This window comes from Anguilla anguilla, chromosome 3 (genome assembly GCF_013347855.1).
Source record: "Anguilla anguilla isolate fAngAng1 chromosome 3, fAngAng1.pri, whole genome shotgun sequence".
NCBI classification, from domain to species: domain Eukaryota; kingdom Metazoa; phylum Chordata; class Actinopteri; order Anguilliformes; family Anguillidae; genus Anguilla; species Anguilla anguilla.
Window position 1 is genome coordinate 40,336,894 of NC_049203.1, and position 16,677 is coordinate 40,353,570.

At 39.9% G+C, this 16,677-nt stretch overlaps 1 protein-coding gene across 6 annotated transcripts in view; it reads right to left on the bottom strand.

The window, feature by feature from the left end:
• Positions 1–16,677, bottom strand: part of LOC118223263 (thrombospondin type-1 domain-containing protein 7B-like) — a 351,386-nt gene that overhangs the window by 52,401 nt on the left and 282,308 nt on the right. For all 6 annotated transcript variants that reach the window (XM_035409549.1, XM_035409550.1, XM_035409551.1 and 3 more), the window contains 3 exons: positions 14,380–14,495; positions 13,179–13,311; positions 9,507–9,610 (listed from right to left, as the gene is read on the bottom strand). In XM_035409549.1, coding sequence (XP_035265440.1) covers positions 9,507–9,610; positions 13,179–13,311; positions 14,380–14,495 — 353 coding nt within the window. The remainder of the gene's footprint in view (positions 1–9,506; positions 9,611–13,178; positions 13,312–14,379; positions 14,496–16,677) is intronic.

The following is a 16,677-nucleotide window of genomic DNA, read 5'->3' on the forward strand; positions in this document are numbered from 1 at the left end:
GTGTGTGTGGCTCAGTACTTTATTATTATCACACATAGCATCCTTCCCGAAGGGTAGAATGTCTACAGCGCATAACTAAATGTCAGTTGGTTTTGTGGCTCTAATCCATCAGACAATTAGGCAACTTAAGACAGGGAAGAAGGTTTGTTATTTTCCTGTATGCATGTTGCTCAAATAAACATGCACGGCTACCAGCTACCATTATTTCAGTATGTGAATAGCATGCCTGCATCCAAAGTACACTATGTATTTATTAGCTAATTTCTATATTTCAGCTATATTTCAGATATTACACTGGGAAATAAATGTTTTTCAATGTGAACACTGAAGATTGAGAAGCAATACCGTAACTTGGATAATATGAACAGATAATCAGATAATATGGAGCCTTTCTGTGTGGAGTTTGCATGTTCCCCTCATGCCTGCGTGAGCATTCACAGGGTGTTGTTGCATAAGAGCATGTGTGCTCAGTCAGCCTACCCAGTATAAATAAAGGTTAATACATACAATAAATAAGTGCAGTGACAGTGACTAATCTACAGCAATGTTTTTGAATTAGCAATGAACTGGCAATAGAATGTAGGCTGTCACAATATAACTGTAGTATATGAGGTGAATTAGTACTATGTTCAGACATTGGGCAAATTGGGCTTCTGGAATTACAGTAAATTGTTATGTCTGCGTGCACTATGAGATGTTACTTTGATCTAATGTTGCTGTTTGTACAGGCTACTGCACATGCAACTACTTGTACTTGAAACTTACAAACTATTTTAAATGGGCTGATGTGTAAGATCTGGGTTTGGTTATGGGATTGTTTATAATGCGTACGATTGGGCTATTTCATCAATAGTCAATGTAGGCTGTGATGATGGAGAAGCAGGTAAGCTGTCCCAATGTCTCCTCCTTCTCTCCTTTCCTCCAAAGTAATGGGATGCACCCATTGAGAGAGCAAGACCATTCGATCACCACTGGAAGCAACAGGAAGACATGCCATTCAGATGGAGTTTTATAGGCCATTAAATAAGAATTTAATACTAGTATTACAGACATTTTCGGTGTTTCTTTTTTTGTTGTACTGCTCCGATCTGTATGTATTGGTATTTACTTACATATATTTGAAGATCTTCACTTTACAATGTCTCCTGAAAAATTCACACCATTAAAACTTTTGCATTTCTTAAGTCTACAGAGTTTAATTCATTATTATTGTTGGTATTCAAATCAAATCAATATTGTAGATTTAATAGTGGAACAATTTGATCTTAGGAGTTCAAGTCTGTGAGATTTGAATTACAATTAGCCATATCTATCATTGTTTTTTCCAAGACATTACCAAGATGAACATTCTAAGTTTCATTTTTATCAACTTCTAGGTGTTGTTTTAGCAATGATTTTCATAAAAGGTTTTTGAAAAAAAAAAAAAAAAAAAAAAAAAAAAAAAAAAAACCCCGCACAATAATTATTGCACAAAAACATTTCTGTCCTCCCCTGCTTCCACGCCCACCAGCCACCACTGGAACAGACACGCCCTTCAGTCCCTCTTCGGCTTGACTTTCATTTGTTCTAATAGACAAAATGAGAGGCGAATCTCAGGCAATCAGACCATAAAGCCTTAAAGATGAAAAGGTGCTGATCATTCCTTGCAATTCTGCTTCTCTGGAGGGCTCTGATGGTCCATCATCATCGAAAATAAGATGTAAATACCCAATTTCATGCACAATTGCTGGGGCTATGCGATTAAAGCGCGAGTCGTTAAGAGTCTCTGTGTCTGTTCAGCGGGATTCTCCCGGGGTTTCATCCTCTGCTCCTCTCCTCTCTGTAATCCAGGGCCCCATACAGGTAAATTACAGACTCAACAGCTGTGGGCAGGCCATTACCTTCTGAAAATCTGAGTGCATCCATTTCATCCACAAGCCCCTGTGTGTTATTCCCAACAGCACCGCAGCTGAGGGCAAGTACTTATCTCGTAGCGGAGAACAGGCGTTCAGGTTTAAACTAGAGCATGTCGACACACACTGGGCCTTTTTGAGTCAAAGGAGCATTGTCCCTTTTTGTCTGATTGGTGAGCTTGCTTTCAAAGGCCCAATCTGTCAAGCAGCAGTAATTATAAATCATAAAAGATCTGATCCTGGCTTGAGCTCGACTTTTATTTCTGGTTGGGTGCTTTTTCCCAGCATGCATCCTGGGGAAATGATAGATTCACAGTTCGGGTGGAGTCTCGGGTCAGAAAAGGTATATCCTGCTGAAGGTACATAAATCCTGGCATGAGACTGACAGGCTTTTTATCTAGTTTTATCTATACAACCTCTGCTTTCACAAAAAAGGTGAAATAGGGCAGGCTTATTGGCCAGCATATGGAATTACATTTTACAATCAATTTTATCAGAGTGTATATTTATGTTTTTACTAATAAAGTTTGTATGGCCTAAGTAGCTTGCTAATGAAGAAAAAGTGAATCATAACGGCTTACTCATATTTTAATGTGCACGTACATCTACGGGAGCTTCCTATAACCAGCAATGCCATGGCTCGGTTCACGCTGATGTCGAAATGGAGCATTAATGTAGATATTATGGTCTTGAGCTAGAGTTAGGCTATATATGTGAAATGGACTAGTAAAAAAGCAAGGCCCTGGTTGTGTCCCCTGCCATTGATTTCAACATTTATGTGCCACTATATGATATTTGGTCATTCAATCTGAGTGTAAATATTCACCAGCGAAAAACGATTGACATTAATGTTTTTATTTGGCGGGTTGTTTTAAATGGTTTTTATTTAAGTGAGCCATTATCACTTAAATGAACCCAAATGACTGCTCTGAAGACCACATTCATCCCTCTGGGGGTGAATTGCAGTTATCTTGGAATTGGTATCTTTGATGATTCATTGATTTAAGAAGAATTCTTTTAGCTAACTTGCCTTATTGATTCGTATTTGACTTTTAAATTTTGCTCGCTGACAGACTTGGCTATACAAACATCTATACTGACGACAATGTGGGCAGTACACAGACATGACTTCTGAAGAGGTTAGAAGAAGCCAGCAGGGTGGTAGCAAGCACTGACATGAGGACTTTTCTGTTCCTTAAATTTTGGTGTCTTTGTTACTTTCTCTGACAAAGAAATATTGGAAATCTCTTTCCTTAGAAGAGAGAGGCATCGGATGATAAATTACAGGAAGGATAAAAATAAAAAACAGCACATTTCTTTAAAATAAAGGACAAACAACTAATAAATTTGCCAAATACAATTTGCATCTATTCATATTTCCCCAACATTTCTCACCTCTCAGTTTTAAAAAACAAAAATAATTGAACAGTTTAAAAATATTCATTTCTTCTACTAAGATAAGCCACTCGCCAACTGTTGCATACTATCACTTCCTACGGTGCTAAAAACATCACATTGACAAAATGCAACACATACGGGCATGACATTTTCCACTACCAATTCCAAATGACACATTTTCAATGTTCTGTCAACTGATTAACATACTGAATTTGGACTGTTCATCTCTTAGCGGTGCGCCCGCAATATGAAATTCAACAACAGTGAAATCCTAATTTTGTCCTCAAGGTTACCTGAGGGATACATTTTTTCCCCCACAATTATTTCTGCCTCTCCTTGGCTCTATAGCTCTGTCGCTCACACTATTTCCAAATCATTAACATTTTAATCTTATCTTGTCTTGTGACAGGGATCAGCTATAATAATGCAGTTACTCGGAAAGGTGATGATGTTTGCTGACTGCTCAAAAGGACATTGGAGGGACCTTTCTTCCTCTTAAAAAGAGCTTGTCAGACTTCTCGCCCCAAGAATGGGGCTTGTCAATTCTCATTAATTCCACAGAACAGGAGGATAGTGTACAGACATGCTTACTTGCAAGTTCTATTGAGCAGTTTTGAACGACACACACTATATTCCAATTAAAACACCCTTGTCCGTCTCTTTAAAATATTAATCTATACATCTACATTTATCGTTACTGACATTGTTCCCAGTTCATCATATGACTAAAACACTAAAGACAACCCTAACTACATTTTATGAATTTGGAAAAGTCACGTGCCTCACTGCATATAGTGCAGCCATTATGAATGAACCCACAACATTACATCCATCCATCCATTATCTATACCCGCTTATCCTGGGTCGCAGGGGTGTGCTGGAGCCTACCCCAGCGTGCATTTGGTGAGAAGCAGGAATAATCTGGACAGGCAGGCAATCTATCGCAGGGCCACAACACTACACTAGAATGCAATTTACTGCTCTTAATAAATTTATATGTTTCAAATCACAACATTCAAAGCTATACATTAACTAACACAAGAACACATTTAATAGTGAAAGGACAGAAAGCAGGTGATAAACCAAGAAAATAAACCTCTTAGGAAAATATTGTACATATGAAATGAATGAAAGAAGATATCAAACCACAGCTTATTTGTCCCAAAGGAATCCAAAATGCAAAAAACAAAAGACTATTCCAAAAGAACCAGAGATGAAATGTGGAACACCAGACCTTGAAGACAGATTGGGAATCTGGCTCACGATACTGTGCTGCATTGGATCCTAAACGCTGTATAATTTCTGGAGCGTGCATTGGGGCACTGGCAAACACCTTTTAGTTTTAGTCCTTGCATGTTTTGCCACAGGTGGCTGACTTCTTAGTATCTTTGACCATCGTTTCCTTCTGTGGGACTGGTATGTTTGGCACACCATTTTATCACCAACGAGGGTCGCTCACAGTATGAAGCTAGACTGTGCTTCACTCATTATATTCCTCTACAGCTACAGCCTCCACCATAACTCTGAAATCTCCTTAGCTTTAGTGGAAGTCTGAACCGTTTTTCACAGACGAAGAGTGAATACATTAAGTATAAGTACATACAATATTCATAACATTTCCCATAGCGTGTATTAAGTAAGGCTGGGTGTTTGTCACAGACAATACTGGCTAAAGCATGTGTACATGTGTACAGTGGGCTCACAGGGGTTGTTATTACCCAGGAAGAGCATCACACTGGCTTTCACACAATAACAATTGTGCTCATATAAGTTCATACACATCTGAACTGTCGGACACATCCAGGTTAATGCAGACAATTTTAGTCTGAATGCATACCTACTTCCCAACAGCACACCTATTATCATGCAGCTTATATGATGCCTAATGTGCCAATGTTTGAGAGACTATAGGCATCCCATCTCTCTCTCTCTCTCTGGTTATGCATAGCCACCCCTGTTCATGCCTCATTTACTGCAGTTTACTGCTCCTCTAATTTGGCCCACAATTTATTCAACCAAATGCTGATTCAGCGAGTCTTCTCACACCCTGGCCAACTAATTTGCATTTCCGCAAAATGCCATCAAACTACCAGTATTATTGGTTCCGCTGCTTTATTTGATAGGAACAGGATAACCGAATCAAAAGAATACACGGAGGTCACATCTCTCCATACATCATGCTCTGTTGTAGACATAAGCAACAGGAATAAAAGCATGCAATAGCATTTGTAATGAATTACTGAAAAGCATATGGGTCATCGTCAGCCTCCATTCAAAAGATTCTGCATCAGCGCATTTAGATTTTTCTTAGAGAGTATGCAGCGAGAGACAAAATTAATTCAGGATGAGAACCTGAGCTTAAAGTGTAATGCACAGGTGAAGCAAACTCTCTGTTTGGGTGCAAGGGAACATATTTATTTCCAGTGACTCGCAATATACTGCGTACATAATTCATAGTATATATTTGTAATCCCATGATAACACCTTAACTTAATATAAGACATTCTACAACAGCTCAGCATGATTTGGAAGAACTCACATACTGCTACTTACATGAATATGGATGGCTGATGTGTCTGCTGACAGGCATTTCTGGACAAAGTCTGTGTGTGTGTGTGTGTGTGTGTGGTGGTTGTTTTGGTTAATACATAGCCAATTCAATAATGATTAAGTGAAGACAACTGACTCTAACATACCACTCACAGGACAACTCTTTCCAGAACATATTTTAAATTAAATACTCAAACAATACTCAATTTTGGCCAAGATCACAGTTAGAGTTCATCACAAAGACTGCATCTAACCAACTCTTCTGCTTTCTTCTCTCAGAACAACCTGCTTGACCCCCACCAGTCTGGCTTCAGGCCTGGCCACTCGACCGAGACTGCACTCCTCTCGGTCAGTGAGTCACTCCATGCCGCACGAGCAGCCTCCCTCTCCTCTGTCCTGATTCTTCTAGACCTCTCCGCTGCATTTGACACTGTGGAGCACTCTATCCTCCTGTCCTCCCTGGCAGCAACAGGGATCTGTGGCACAGTCCTTGACTGGATTGAGTCTTACCTCTCTGACCGTTCCTTCCAGGTTGCCTGGGCGGGTAAGGTATCACCACCCCGTCCCCTCACCACCGGAGTTCCCCAGGGCTCAGTCCTCGGTCCCCTTCTCTTCTCCTTATACACCCGATCCCTTGGCCCGGTAATCTCTGCCCATGGCTTGTTCTATCACTCCTATGCCGATGACACGCAACTCTTTCTCTCCTTCTCCCCATCGGACACACAGGTCCCTGCCCGCATCTCCGCTTGCCTGAGGGACATCCAGAGCTGGATGGACAATCACCACCTGAAGCTCAACCCGGGAAAGACGGAGCTAATCTTTATTCCTGCTCCTCGCCCCTCCTCGATTTTTCCATTTCCCTAGGGGACACCTTAGTGACATCATCACCCTGTGCCAAGAATCTCGGAGTGGTGATGGACAACAGGCTGTCCCTCTCCAAGAACATCGCAGCAGTAAGCCGAGCATGCAGATTTTTCCTGTATAACATCCGGAGAATCCGCCCCTTTCTCACCACCTACTCAACCTAGCTCCTGGTCCAAGCAATGGTTCTATCCCGCCTGGACTACTGCAACTCTCTTCTGGCTGGACTACCGGCATCTGCCATCAGACCCTTGCAACTCATTCAGAATGCTGCAGCTCGTCTGATCTTCAACCTCCCCAGACACTCCCACGTCACTCCCCTGCTCACTACCCTCCACTGGCTGCCTGTTATAGCTCGCATCAAATTTAAAACATTGGTCCTAGCATACCAGGCAGTCAAGGGATCAGCCCCAGCATACCTCCACAAGATATTCAAACCCTACATGCCAGCCAGATCCCTCCGTTCTGCTACCTCAGGACGCCTGGCACCTCCCCCTCTTCGCACCTGCGCTTCCAGAACACGTCTCCTGTCTGTTCTGGCCCCACGATGGTGGAATGACCTCCCCGTGGAGGTCAGAACAGCTGAGACACTGACCCATTTCAATTGACGACTGAAGACTCACCTCTTCAGGCTGCACCTCTCCCCATCCCTCCCTACCTCCCTGTAATCTCTTAAATGACTGTAAGCTTAGGGTTGTAACTAGGTAGCTGTTTCGTAGGTGACTTAGGTGCATTAACTGTCTTAACTACAGCTTGTATTTTTCCATGGAGTGCATTGTTGCTGTTCTCGTTTGTGTTAGTGTTAATCAGTTTAACCGTCAGGGTCCTAGTTGAACTATGCGGTTGTTCTCTGCACTTGGACCAGTACTTCTCTCTAGGGTTTTCGTCATACTTGTTCCTGGTTATGGTTATACACTTTGTTGTACGTCGCTCTGGATAAGAGCGTCTGCCAAATGCCTGTAATGTAATGTAATGTAATGCTCCAGACAAGGCAGTGAAATCATGCAGTACCGTACGTGCACAACAGAACGTCATGTTTTTTTTTTCAATCTGAGTTGAAATGATTAAAATGACTTGAGTGTGAGGGTATTCAGAAGGTCAGATCTTTGCTTGAAGGACCCATTTTCTTTCCATTTATTTTTAATGAGCAACTTCTTTTTTGCCCTTTCTTCATTCAACTCATAGCCAAGTAAAAAAAAAATCTTACCACACATATTTTAATATACTTCGTATTATTTAAATCATATTCACATCATGAAACTGCAAAGGTCAAAGGGAAGGTCATACTCAAGTTGGAATAAGTGCACTTGAAGTTAATGAGTTAAGGGTTCATTAAAAAAGAAGTGCCTGACAGCCACCACAATGCTTCACTGCTAGAGTGGAGTCGCTTATTATGCTGCTACACTGTAGTGTTCTAAGGGGAAAATAACCCATTTTACACTGGAGGGAAAATGGGGTTAGAGACTAGAAGAGAACAAACCAAATTAATAGGTTCTAACTGAAATTAATAACTATACTGCAATGCAAATCATTAATTACTTGGTTCCATAATTTGTAAAAGTTCATCTTCCACATTCTCCAATTCTGAAAATGCCCAGTTAACACTAAGAGGTTGTAAATATTTGAACAAGTCTTACAAACACACATACACACACACACACACACACACACACACACATTCCTGTGATTGTTTTTTGTTCTCTAATATAATGTCCTTCCTCGGAGATACACATTGGGGAAGAATTCAGGCAGTAATGTGGAAAAAAAGCTGTTTTCTCATAAAGAAAATACTGAACCATTAAAAGGTCTTTAATTAGTGAGAAAAGAGGTGTCATATCTCTCTGACTGTGAACTTCAGGTTAGTGCAGCAGTTTCTCTCATCAAAATAATTCACTTTAACAGCCTCCATAAATCACTACTGCAGGAACAATTTATGTACACCAAATGACTCCGAATGTTTGGAAAATGGTTTTGACTTTGTGTCTCTGCTGATTTATGATATATGTGAAATAAACGGTACATTAACCATAACTGTCTTATTGGTTTTGCTTATAATCATATCTCAGTATTTTTTGTGCATTGAAGCAAGCGTGACTGTGTACTGTGCTTGTATACAGAACATGATTCAATGCATATGTTTAGATGTATGTATCCTATTTATGTATGTATGTATGTACAGTATGTATGTATGTGTACTCCTGTGTACATTTTGTGTGTATGTGTGTGTGTGCATGTACGTGCGCGCATGTGCGTGTGTGTGTGTGCGCGCACGTGCATGTGCGTGTGTGTGATTGTTTATGTGTGCTAGTGTGGCTGTGAAAGTGTGTATATATATGGAGAGGGGGTAAAATCTGAGATCAGGGGGAAAAGCATGTTTTTCTGCCCCCTCAGAAGAGCTGTCATCCTGCTGTGCTTTTCATTAATGGAAAACACTGCTGTGCCTAAATGATGTTCTCAAAGTCTACACTGCATGACAGTTCCCACTGACCAGATCTGTTTGAAGTGGACAAATTGGCAGCTTCCTTATGTTGCTGTCACTTTCTGTTGTCAAATTAAGGACTTTGTCAAAGGGCTATTCACCAAGGGATAGTAAGCTGTACACAAAACAGCTGAACAGCTGCCAAAAATAAAGCTATGCGTGAAAGTAACACATCACATACCACTTTTAAACAGCACCCAGTAGCCACAGCAATGGCAGAATATGAAATTAACATTAAAACAGTTACTGTATATTGCACTGTTTTTATGTTCCAAACAATCAATCAAAAAACTTGACTGAAGATGTACTGGGCTGAAATTACTTACCCCTTGTCTCCAGCCCTCTGCCACATGATTCTCCCGCCCCTGTCATCCCCTGGCGAACAGAATCGGGCACAAGTGTACACTCATGCCATTTCTGTGTCTTCCACCTGTAAGGAGTTTCAGACATGTTCAACATGAATGTCCATATGAACACCACTGTATTCTACATGGGAATATTTTTCCTGATCAATGAAATATCTGCTGGACGTATATCCTTGGCATGGTTAACACAACCTTTCCAACTCAGGGGAAGCTTACAATGTATTTGTTGTTTAATAGAGCTTTCATTTCTAGTGATTTTTTAAAAATGTATTCAATAACAACCACTGTTATTCTGTAAATGATGAGTAACAGAATAATTAAGTAACGGGAATCTTGGCACAATCCAGATCACAAACAATTAAATTACTGATCTGATTACAAACACATGAGAATTGAGGTTTTGTCTCAGAAGCACCTTTGCCTCGTAGAGGAGAGTTAGAGTAAATAATCAGATATAGTGAGTGTTTTACATTTGATAGGAATAAGTAATTAACAAAACAAGACACGGAAGGTCCATGCAAAACCAAACGTTATTTTCTTCCCACATAAATCTCTGATACAGGTTATTAGAACAACTATAGTTAATATTTTATTTGACTATAATACAGTAAAACTGACTATCACTGATATTGCGTCTTTTATGTAAACAATTGTTTCTCAGAAATGTATTGATTGTTACAGTATATTATTTTGTTTATTTAAAACATTTTCTTATTGTGTGTTTTTAACAAATATAATTAAGGCCCTTTGACACTGTTTATGGTTCAAAATTAATTTGGTATGTTTTCATTTAGTTTCAATGAGTTTGTATTGCTTTCCAGTTGTAAAACAGTAAAGCAACACATTAAATAGGTTATTGGCATCACTCAATAGTCCTTAGAAAATAATACATTACTGAATAGTTACACTTATTGTTCATTTATTTATTGCAATCTTATTTATCCTTTCATTGGCCATGTATAAACCCAATGGGGCTGCATATCTGTTTTCAAATGATTACCTGCCCGAGAAGCTACAATATGCCAACTGTAACAAGCACAATACAATCAAAATGAAAAAAATGAATGAATAAATAAAACAACATAACCATGCATTTGTAACACAAAATACAACCAATACAATTTGCAATATAGCCCACCAAGTACCCAACATCCACAGACGTTGTTTTATGAGCTGAATCTGATCCGTCCTTTGTGACCATCATTTAGTCCAGAAACAGTTGTAGAACTTTTGCCTACTTTTAGTTTAGTCCATCTGTTTCGGTCATAATTTACCCAAAGACAAGCATCCATTTTAGTCTAAATATAGCCGATATTGGCTGATATACTTTAACGTTGACCGCTGTCTCTAACTACGGCTTTCTCGCTGGCTTTGCAGAAATTTGTAAGAATATTCAAATTATATATAGTTATATAACAGCTTGGCAGTATACTCAATTTTTATTGGCTGGGAGGTGTGCATTATTTTTCCATTTACGCCTGGCAATGAATTAGCGCTGGCTAAAGCTTAATCACAATTCTAAATGAATGCACGTTAACGCTCTGAATCATCCCATAATTGGAAAGTAAGAGGCATTCCATATTAAACTCATATGGGACACATTTTGTTCCATATCTCTGAGAATGATTAGATTTGGTAAGTATGATATATAGCTTTCTCATGTCCTGTGGATGTGACATGTCTATTGGGAAGGCCTAAAAGTAATGACATAGGATTCATTTCTAAGTCCACCTCTAAAATCTTCTTAATCTCATGAAAAATCCTAATTTTTCGCAAGACCGAAAGTAATGTGCAAGGGTACCTATCTCCGTTTTACACTTAAGGCATAAAGAAAAGGAGGGATTAAAATAATATCAACTGTAAGGAGAAGTTGAACTGATTTAGTATGATTACATATTGATAAAAATTTAGCATATTTCCAAATATCTTCCCATTCTTCATTGTTTATTGTGACAGACAACTCCTGCCAAACATTTTTGACCCCCTGCATGTCAGCAGAAGAACTGGTTTTCAGGACACAATAAAATAAACTTACAGATGGCCTCCCCATTGATTGAAATAACATCCTATCTACTGAGGGCTTCTCCAGATTGCCTACCAAAGTGGTATCATGCATAATACAATGCCTTGTTTGTAAAAATCTGAAAAAGTCCTGTTTTGAGAGTTGATACCTTTGAACCACCTGCTCAATGACATTAATTCCTCTTCAGAGAAGAGATCACTCAACCTGCTAATACCCTTGGCAACCCATTTCTTAAATCTTGCATCTGAGATCCCTGGTGAAAAGTCTGGATTGTTCAGAATTGGAGAAAGAGCAGAGTTTAGCCAAGAGTTGTCCCTTAAAATGGCAGATATACCCCCAAGCTCAAAGCATGTTAACTCCTTGAGTCCTATGGTGTTTTTTATTTTGTACAGATTAAACAAGTCCCTTTTACTGTGTTTGCTGATTAGGGACCGTCTGTGACTTTTGCTTGCTTGTTCTGTTGGCTCCAACATTTGCCTATGCCTTTTGCTCTATTTACCAGTTGTAGATTGCGTGTAACTTTTGCTTGGTTGTTGTCATGCCAATATTTTTTCCCATTCCTTTTGCTCTGTTTGCTGACTGTAGATTATTGTAATCATTTGGATTCATATGTATTTGTGTGTAATTATTTGTACTAGTGTATATATTCGTGTCCACTGGTGAGCAGTCTGACGCCATCTTTAGCCGCTTTTCCACCGTATGGTACCGGTTCAACTCGACGCGACTCTACTCGACTCTACTCGCTTTTGTTACCAGGTACTTCGTTTTCCACTGCAGATAGTACCCCCATCAATGTAACTGGTCGTTATGGCCACGCCTCATGAAACCGCCGTGACGCCATCTACAACACGACACACACAGGAACAATGGAGGATATCGAAGGGATGGTGTTCTTGATTCTCGGTATGTGGCTGTTTGTCACAGCAAGGAGACACATTTTGTTTCAGAAGAGGCTGAAGGCAGCAAGACAAAAGACTGCTGAAAAAAACAGGAGGGTTTGGGAAATCCTACATCAGAGCTCAGACGACGAGACGACTGGTTGCTCAAAGGCGACGCAACAGGATAAGTGGCGATTCTCTCTGACCAATCAGTGGTCTGCAGTGTTTTCACGTCACCTTTTGGTATCGCCTCAGCTCACTTGGAATCTCGACGGAGGTGATACCAAAAAAAGTACCAGGTACCAGGTACTATCTACAACTTTTGCCTGATGGAAAACCAAAAAAGTCGAGTAGAGTCGAGTCGAGCCGGTACTATGCGGTGGAAAAGCGGCTTTTTGTAACCCCACCATGTTCATGCTGTTTATGACAGATAGGGAGACAGGGAAGAAGTGTATATTTATTTTGTTTTCTTTTGGTAGGTTAGGTATACTATTTCTCTCGCAGTGTTTTATTTGTTATTTTGGCCTTGTCAGCTCTTGAAGTTTGACACGATAAATTCCCATTATAACTTACAGACTTTTGGTCTCACCCTTTTTCTTCTGTTACAGCCTGACTATAGATCGCGTCACAAAAAAGGCAGGAAAGAGAAAACATAACCCAGTTAAAAATAATTCAAAAGGTTTACTGTTTTGCATGGCCTACCAGTAATTACTGATCTTTGCATTTGTTTACCTGTAGGTTGGACAAACAGGGAGGGAGTCACACTCTCTCTCTTCATAAAGGGTATCAGGACACTCTTGCCCCCCATTGGCTGACCTCTGGATAATGATTCTGTAACGTGATTGGGTGGCTGCAGTTGTGTTGACTGGGAAACAAGAAGCAAAAGTACAGAGGGTAATGAAAGTCTCATTTTTCCTGTCAAATGCCATGGTGACAAGCTTTATGAGAGTGACCCAGAAAATGCAAACTGAAAGCAAAACAGCTTTGCTAAATGACACTGATGTTCAAGCCTCTATCATTTCTGCTTTTTATAGTACATTGAAGGCAAACTGAGAAAATGTCTACATTTTGTTACTATGGCCCATTACACACAGATAATTAGCAAACAATGCAATTATTGCAATTTAGAGATCACACCCACATCAGGCCTAATGGGCTAAAACATCTTTACCAAAGAATGGTAGCTACTTTCCAAAATTAAATACATTCCACATTCCAGACTGTTGTTTTTCTACAGCATTGCTCAGGGAAACCACATTAAATTTATTTTTCTTCTATTAATATAGTTAAAAAGAATGTTCAACAATTACCACGTCGAAGTTAAACTAAATTGAATAATTTCATAATGTAGTTATTCAACACAAAAAATTTGCTTCATCTGATTGCTAAGTGGGAGCCTTTAACAATGACATCTTAAAAGGAGTTCCTATCACTCATAAAATACACTCCTGCATACTATTTTTCCAGTGCAACTCAAGTGAAACAATTTACGACTGTAATAGCACGTCCATGGACCTCAAGTAATAATTCCTGGGTATCCTCCCGCCAATTTGTGTTATTGCCCTTCTGATAGTCACACGTCACACAAAATGTGTATCTTTTTTTTCGAACTTTTCTTTGCTTTGAACAATTGTTTCATTTCAGACTGAAATGATAAAGGATAAAGGGTTGGCAGTATTAGGAGAAGCCCTCCCAGTACAGCCACCCTCTCAATGCCCACTCATTAGCAGGGTTCTTTATGGTTATCATCCAATGCCTGCTAAAGCACTGTACTGGAAGTCAATAAGCCTTTGAAAATGAAAATACATTTAATTGGCTGTATAAAACATATAAAACACAGAATTCCCAACCAAAGCAAGGATTCATTTTATTATAACCCAAAGACATATTGGTAAATAAATGAGAAACACCATGTATCGGCGGAGGGCTGTACCTGCTAAGCAGCTGGAAGGGCAAGATGTCCATTCACTGAAGGGAGTCACTATGCAGTCTTTCCTGCAGGGCAACAAACAGGGCCGGATGGTATCAGGCCGAGTGGAGTCCGGACACCTACAATGTAAAACCAGAAGAGTTTACACACTGCATTCACTTTAACCTACAGGGCAACACCAGGAGAGTTTACACAGTGAATTCACTTTGACCTACAGGGCAACACCAGGAGAGTTTACACACTGAATTCACTTTAACCTACAGGGCAACACCAGAAGAGTTTACACACTGAATTCACTTTAACCTACAGGGCAACACCAGGTGAGTTTACACACTGAATTCACTTTGTCCTACAGGGAAACATCAGGAGAGTTTACACACTGAATTCACTTTGACCTACAGGGCAACACCAGGAGAGCTTACACACTGAATTCACTTTAACCTACAGGGCAACACCAGGTGAGTTTACACACTGAATTCACTTTGACCTACAGGGAAATACCAGTAGAGTTTACACACTGCGTTCCCCTTAACCTATAGGGGAATCATCATTCTATAAACTCAGAATTTGTCAGTCAGGTTATAGGGATAAGGCTAAATCCAAAAGCAGTTACATTCGTGTTGATGCTAATGATGAGACAATGTTTGACAAGAAAGTTGTGGCTAACTATTTTTATTTTATTTTAAAACAGTGCCAAAAGAAGTGGTGAAAACAACCAGATCAGTGTGGGTTTATGGAAAGAATGTCTTCTGGGACTGTTATACTGTGAAGGGTGTACAAACAGAATTAGTGGCTTTCACACCAGTTTCACAGCCTGAAGTGGCAAAGAAGCTAACGGAGCTCAACTGCTCCAAAGCCGCAGAACTAGACAATATTCTATATCTGAGAGACGTAGTGGAAAACATTTCCCTACGTGTAACCCACATAATCAATATCTCTATCGAACAGGCTAGGGTACCCACAGATGAAATACACTAGAACAATCCCATTCTTAAAAAAAGTGTTTTATCCAAAGTATTTGAACAAAGTTTTTTTGAACAGATTCAAGGTTATATTGAAAAAACACAATCTCGTGTATGAATTCCAATCTTGTTTTAAAAAATCACATTCCGCAAATACTTGCCTTTTATATTTAACAGATTTTATCAGGAAGGTGATAGCAGTAACTATTGTGGAATGGTGTTGCGGGACCTGAAAAAAGCATTCAACATGGTAGGCCACAGCATCTTGCACTTAAAAGTAAAAGCCTTGGTTTTATTTGGGTTAGGTCCTACCTAACAGGGCAAGAGCAGGTTGTTGATGCTAATGGAACCCAGTCAGACCAAAAAGAGATTGGCTGTGGGGGGCTGCAGGGAAGTATTTTGGGGCCTCTCCTCTCCTCTTCCTGATGTACATAAATGACCTGAAGACTACCTGCTTCTGCAGACTGCTCAGTTATTCAGATGACTCTGCACTACTAGTATCTCACAAGAGCAAATCTACGGTTGAAGAGATCCTCAGTGTTGATGAAAATCAGTCAGTGGCTCGCAAACAATAAACTCTCCTGACACGTTGGCAAAATTGAGTCCATCTTATTTGAATCAAAGGTGAAACGTTCAAACACTTCCGATTTTAGTATTAAGTGACTTTTACATCCATAATATTTTCATCCAAATGATCAGTGAAATACCTAGGTTGTGGCCATAAAGGTTTTTGTGAAAATCAATAAAAAAAGAACAAGCTTCTAGCTAGGAAATCCAAGTTTCTAGATTTTAATTATTTGCGTACCTCCTGGTTTCCCAGTTTTCGTCAACATCTGAACTACAAAACTACTAACTTCTCAAAACAAATTAGTGAGAGTAGTCCTAAAACCCCACCCTCGCACTCATCTTGATCTGGAACATTTCAACAAGTTAGGATGGCTTACAGTTGAGAAAAGGGTTGTTAAAATTAAACTCAATATGGTATTCAGAATTGTCAACAGTGCATCCCCTACACACTAGCTTGACCACCCTGCTCTGCTGCAACAGGGTGCCTTGCACTCCCTGCCATCTGGATGAATGGGTCTTGCTCACCCCTACCACAGAGTTTCTTCACCGGAGCTCCCAGTGTTGGAACAAACCCTGCCCAATTTTTGCTATGGTCAGAAGACGCATTTCTTCAGACCGTACCTTGACTAACCCAAACACTGCTTCTCTGCAGGTTCACTCCCAATCACTGTCTTGTTTCACTTTTATCCTAGTATCTTGATCTTCTAGCACTTCCATGCTGCACTTATATCTTCATCTAGAACTTTTGTGTTGCACTTGCACTATCATCTTG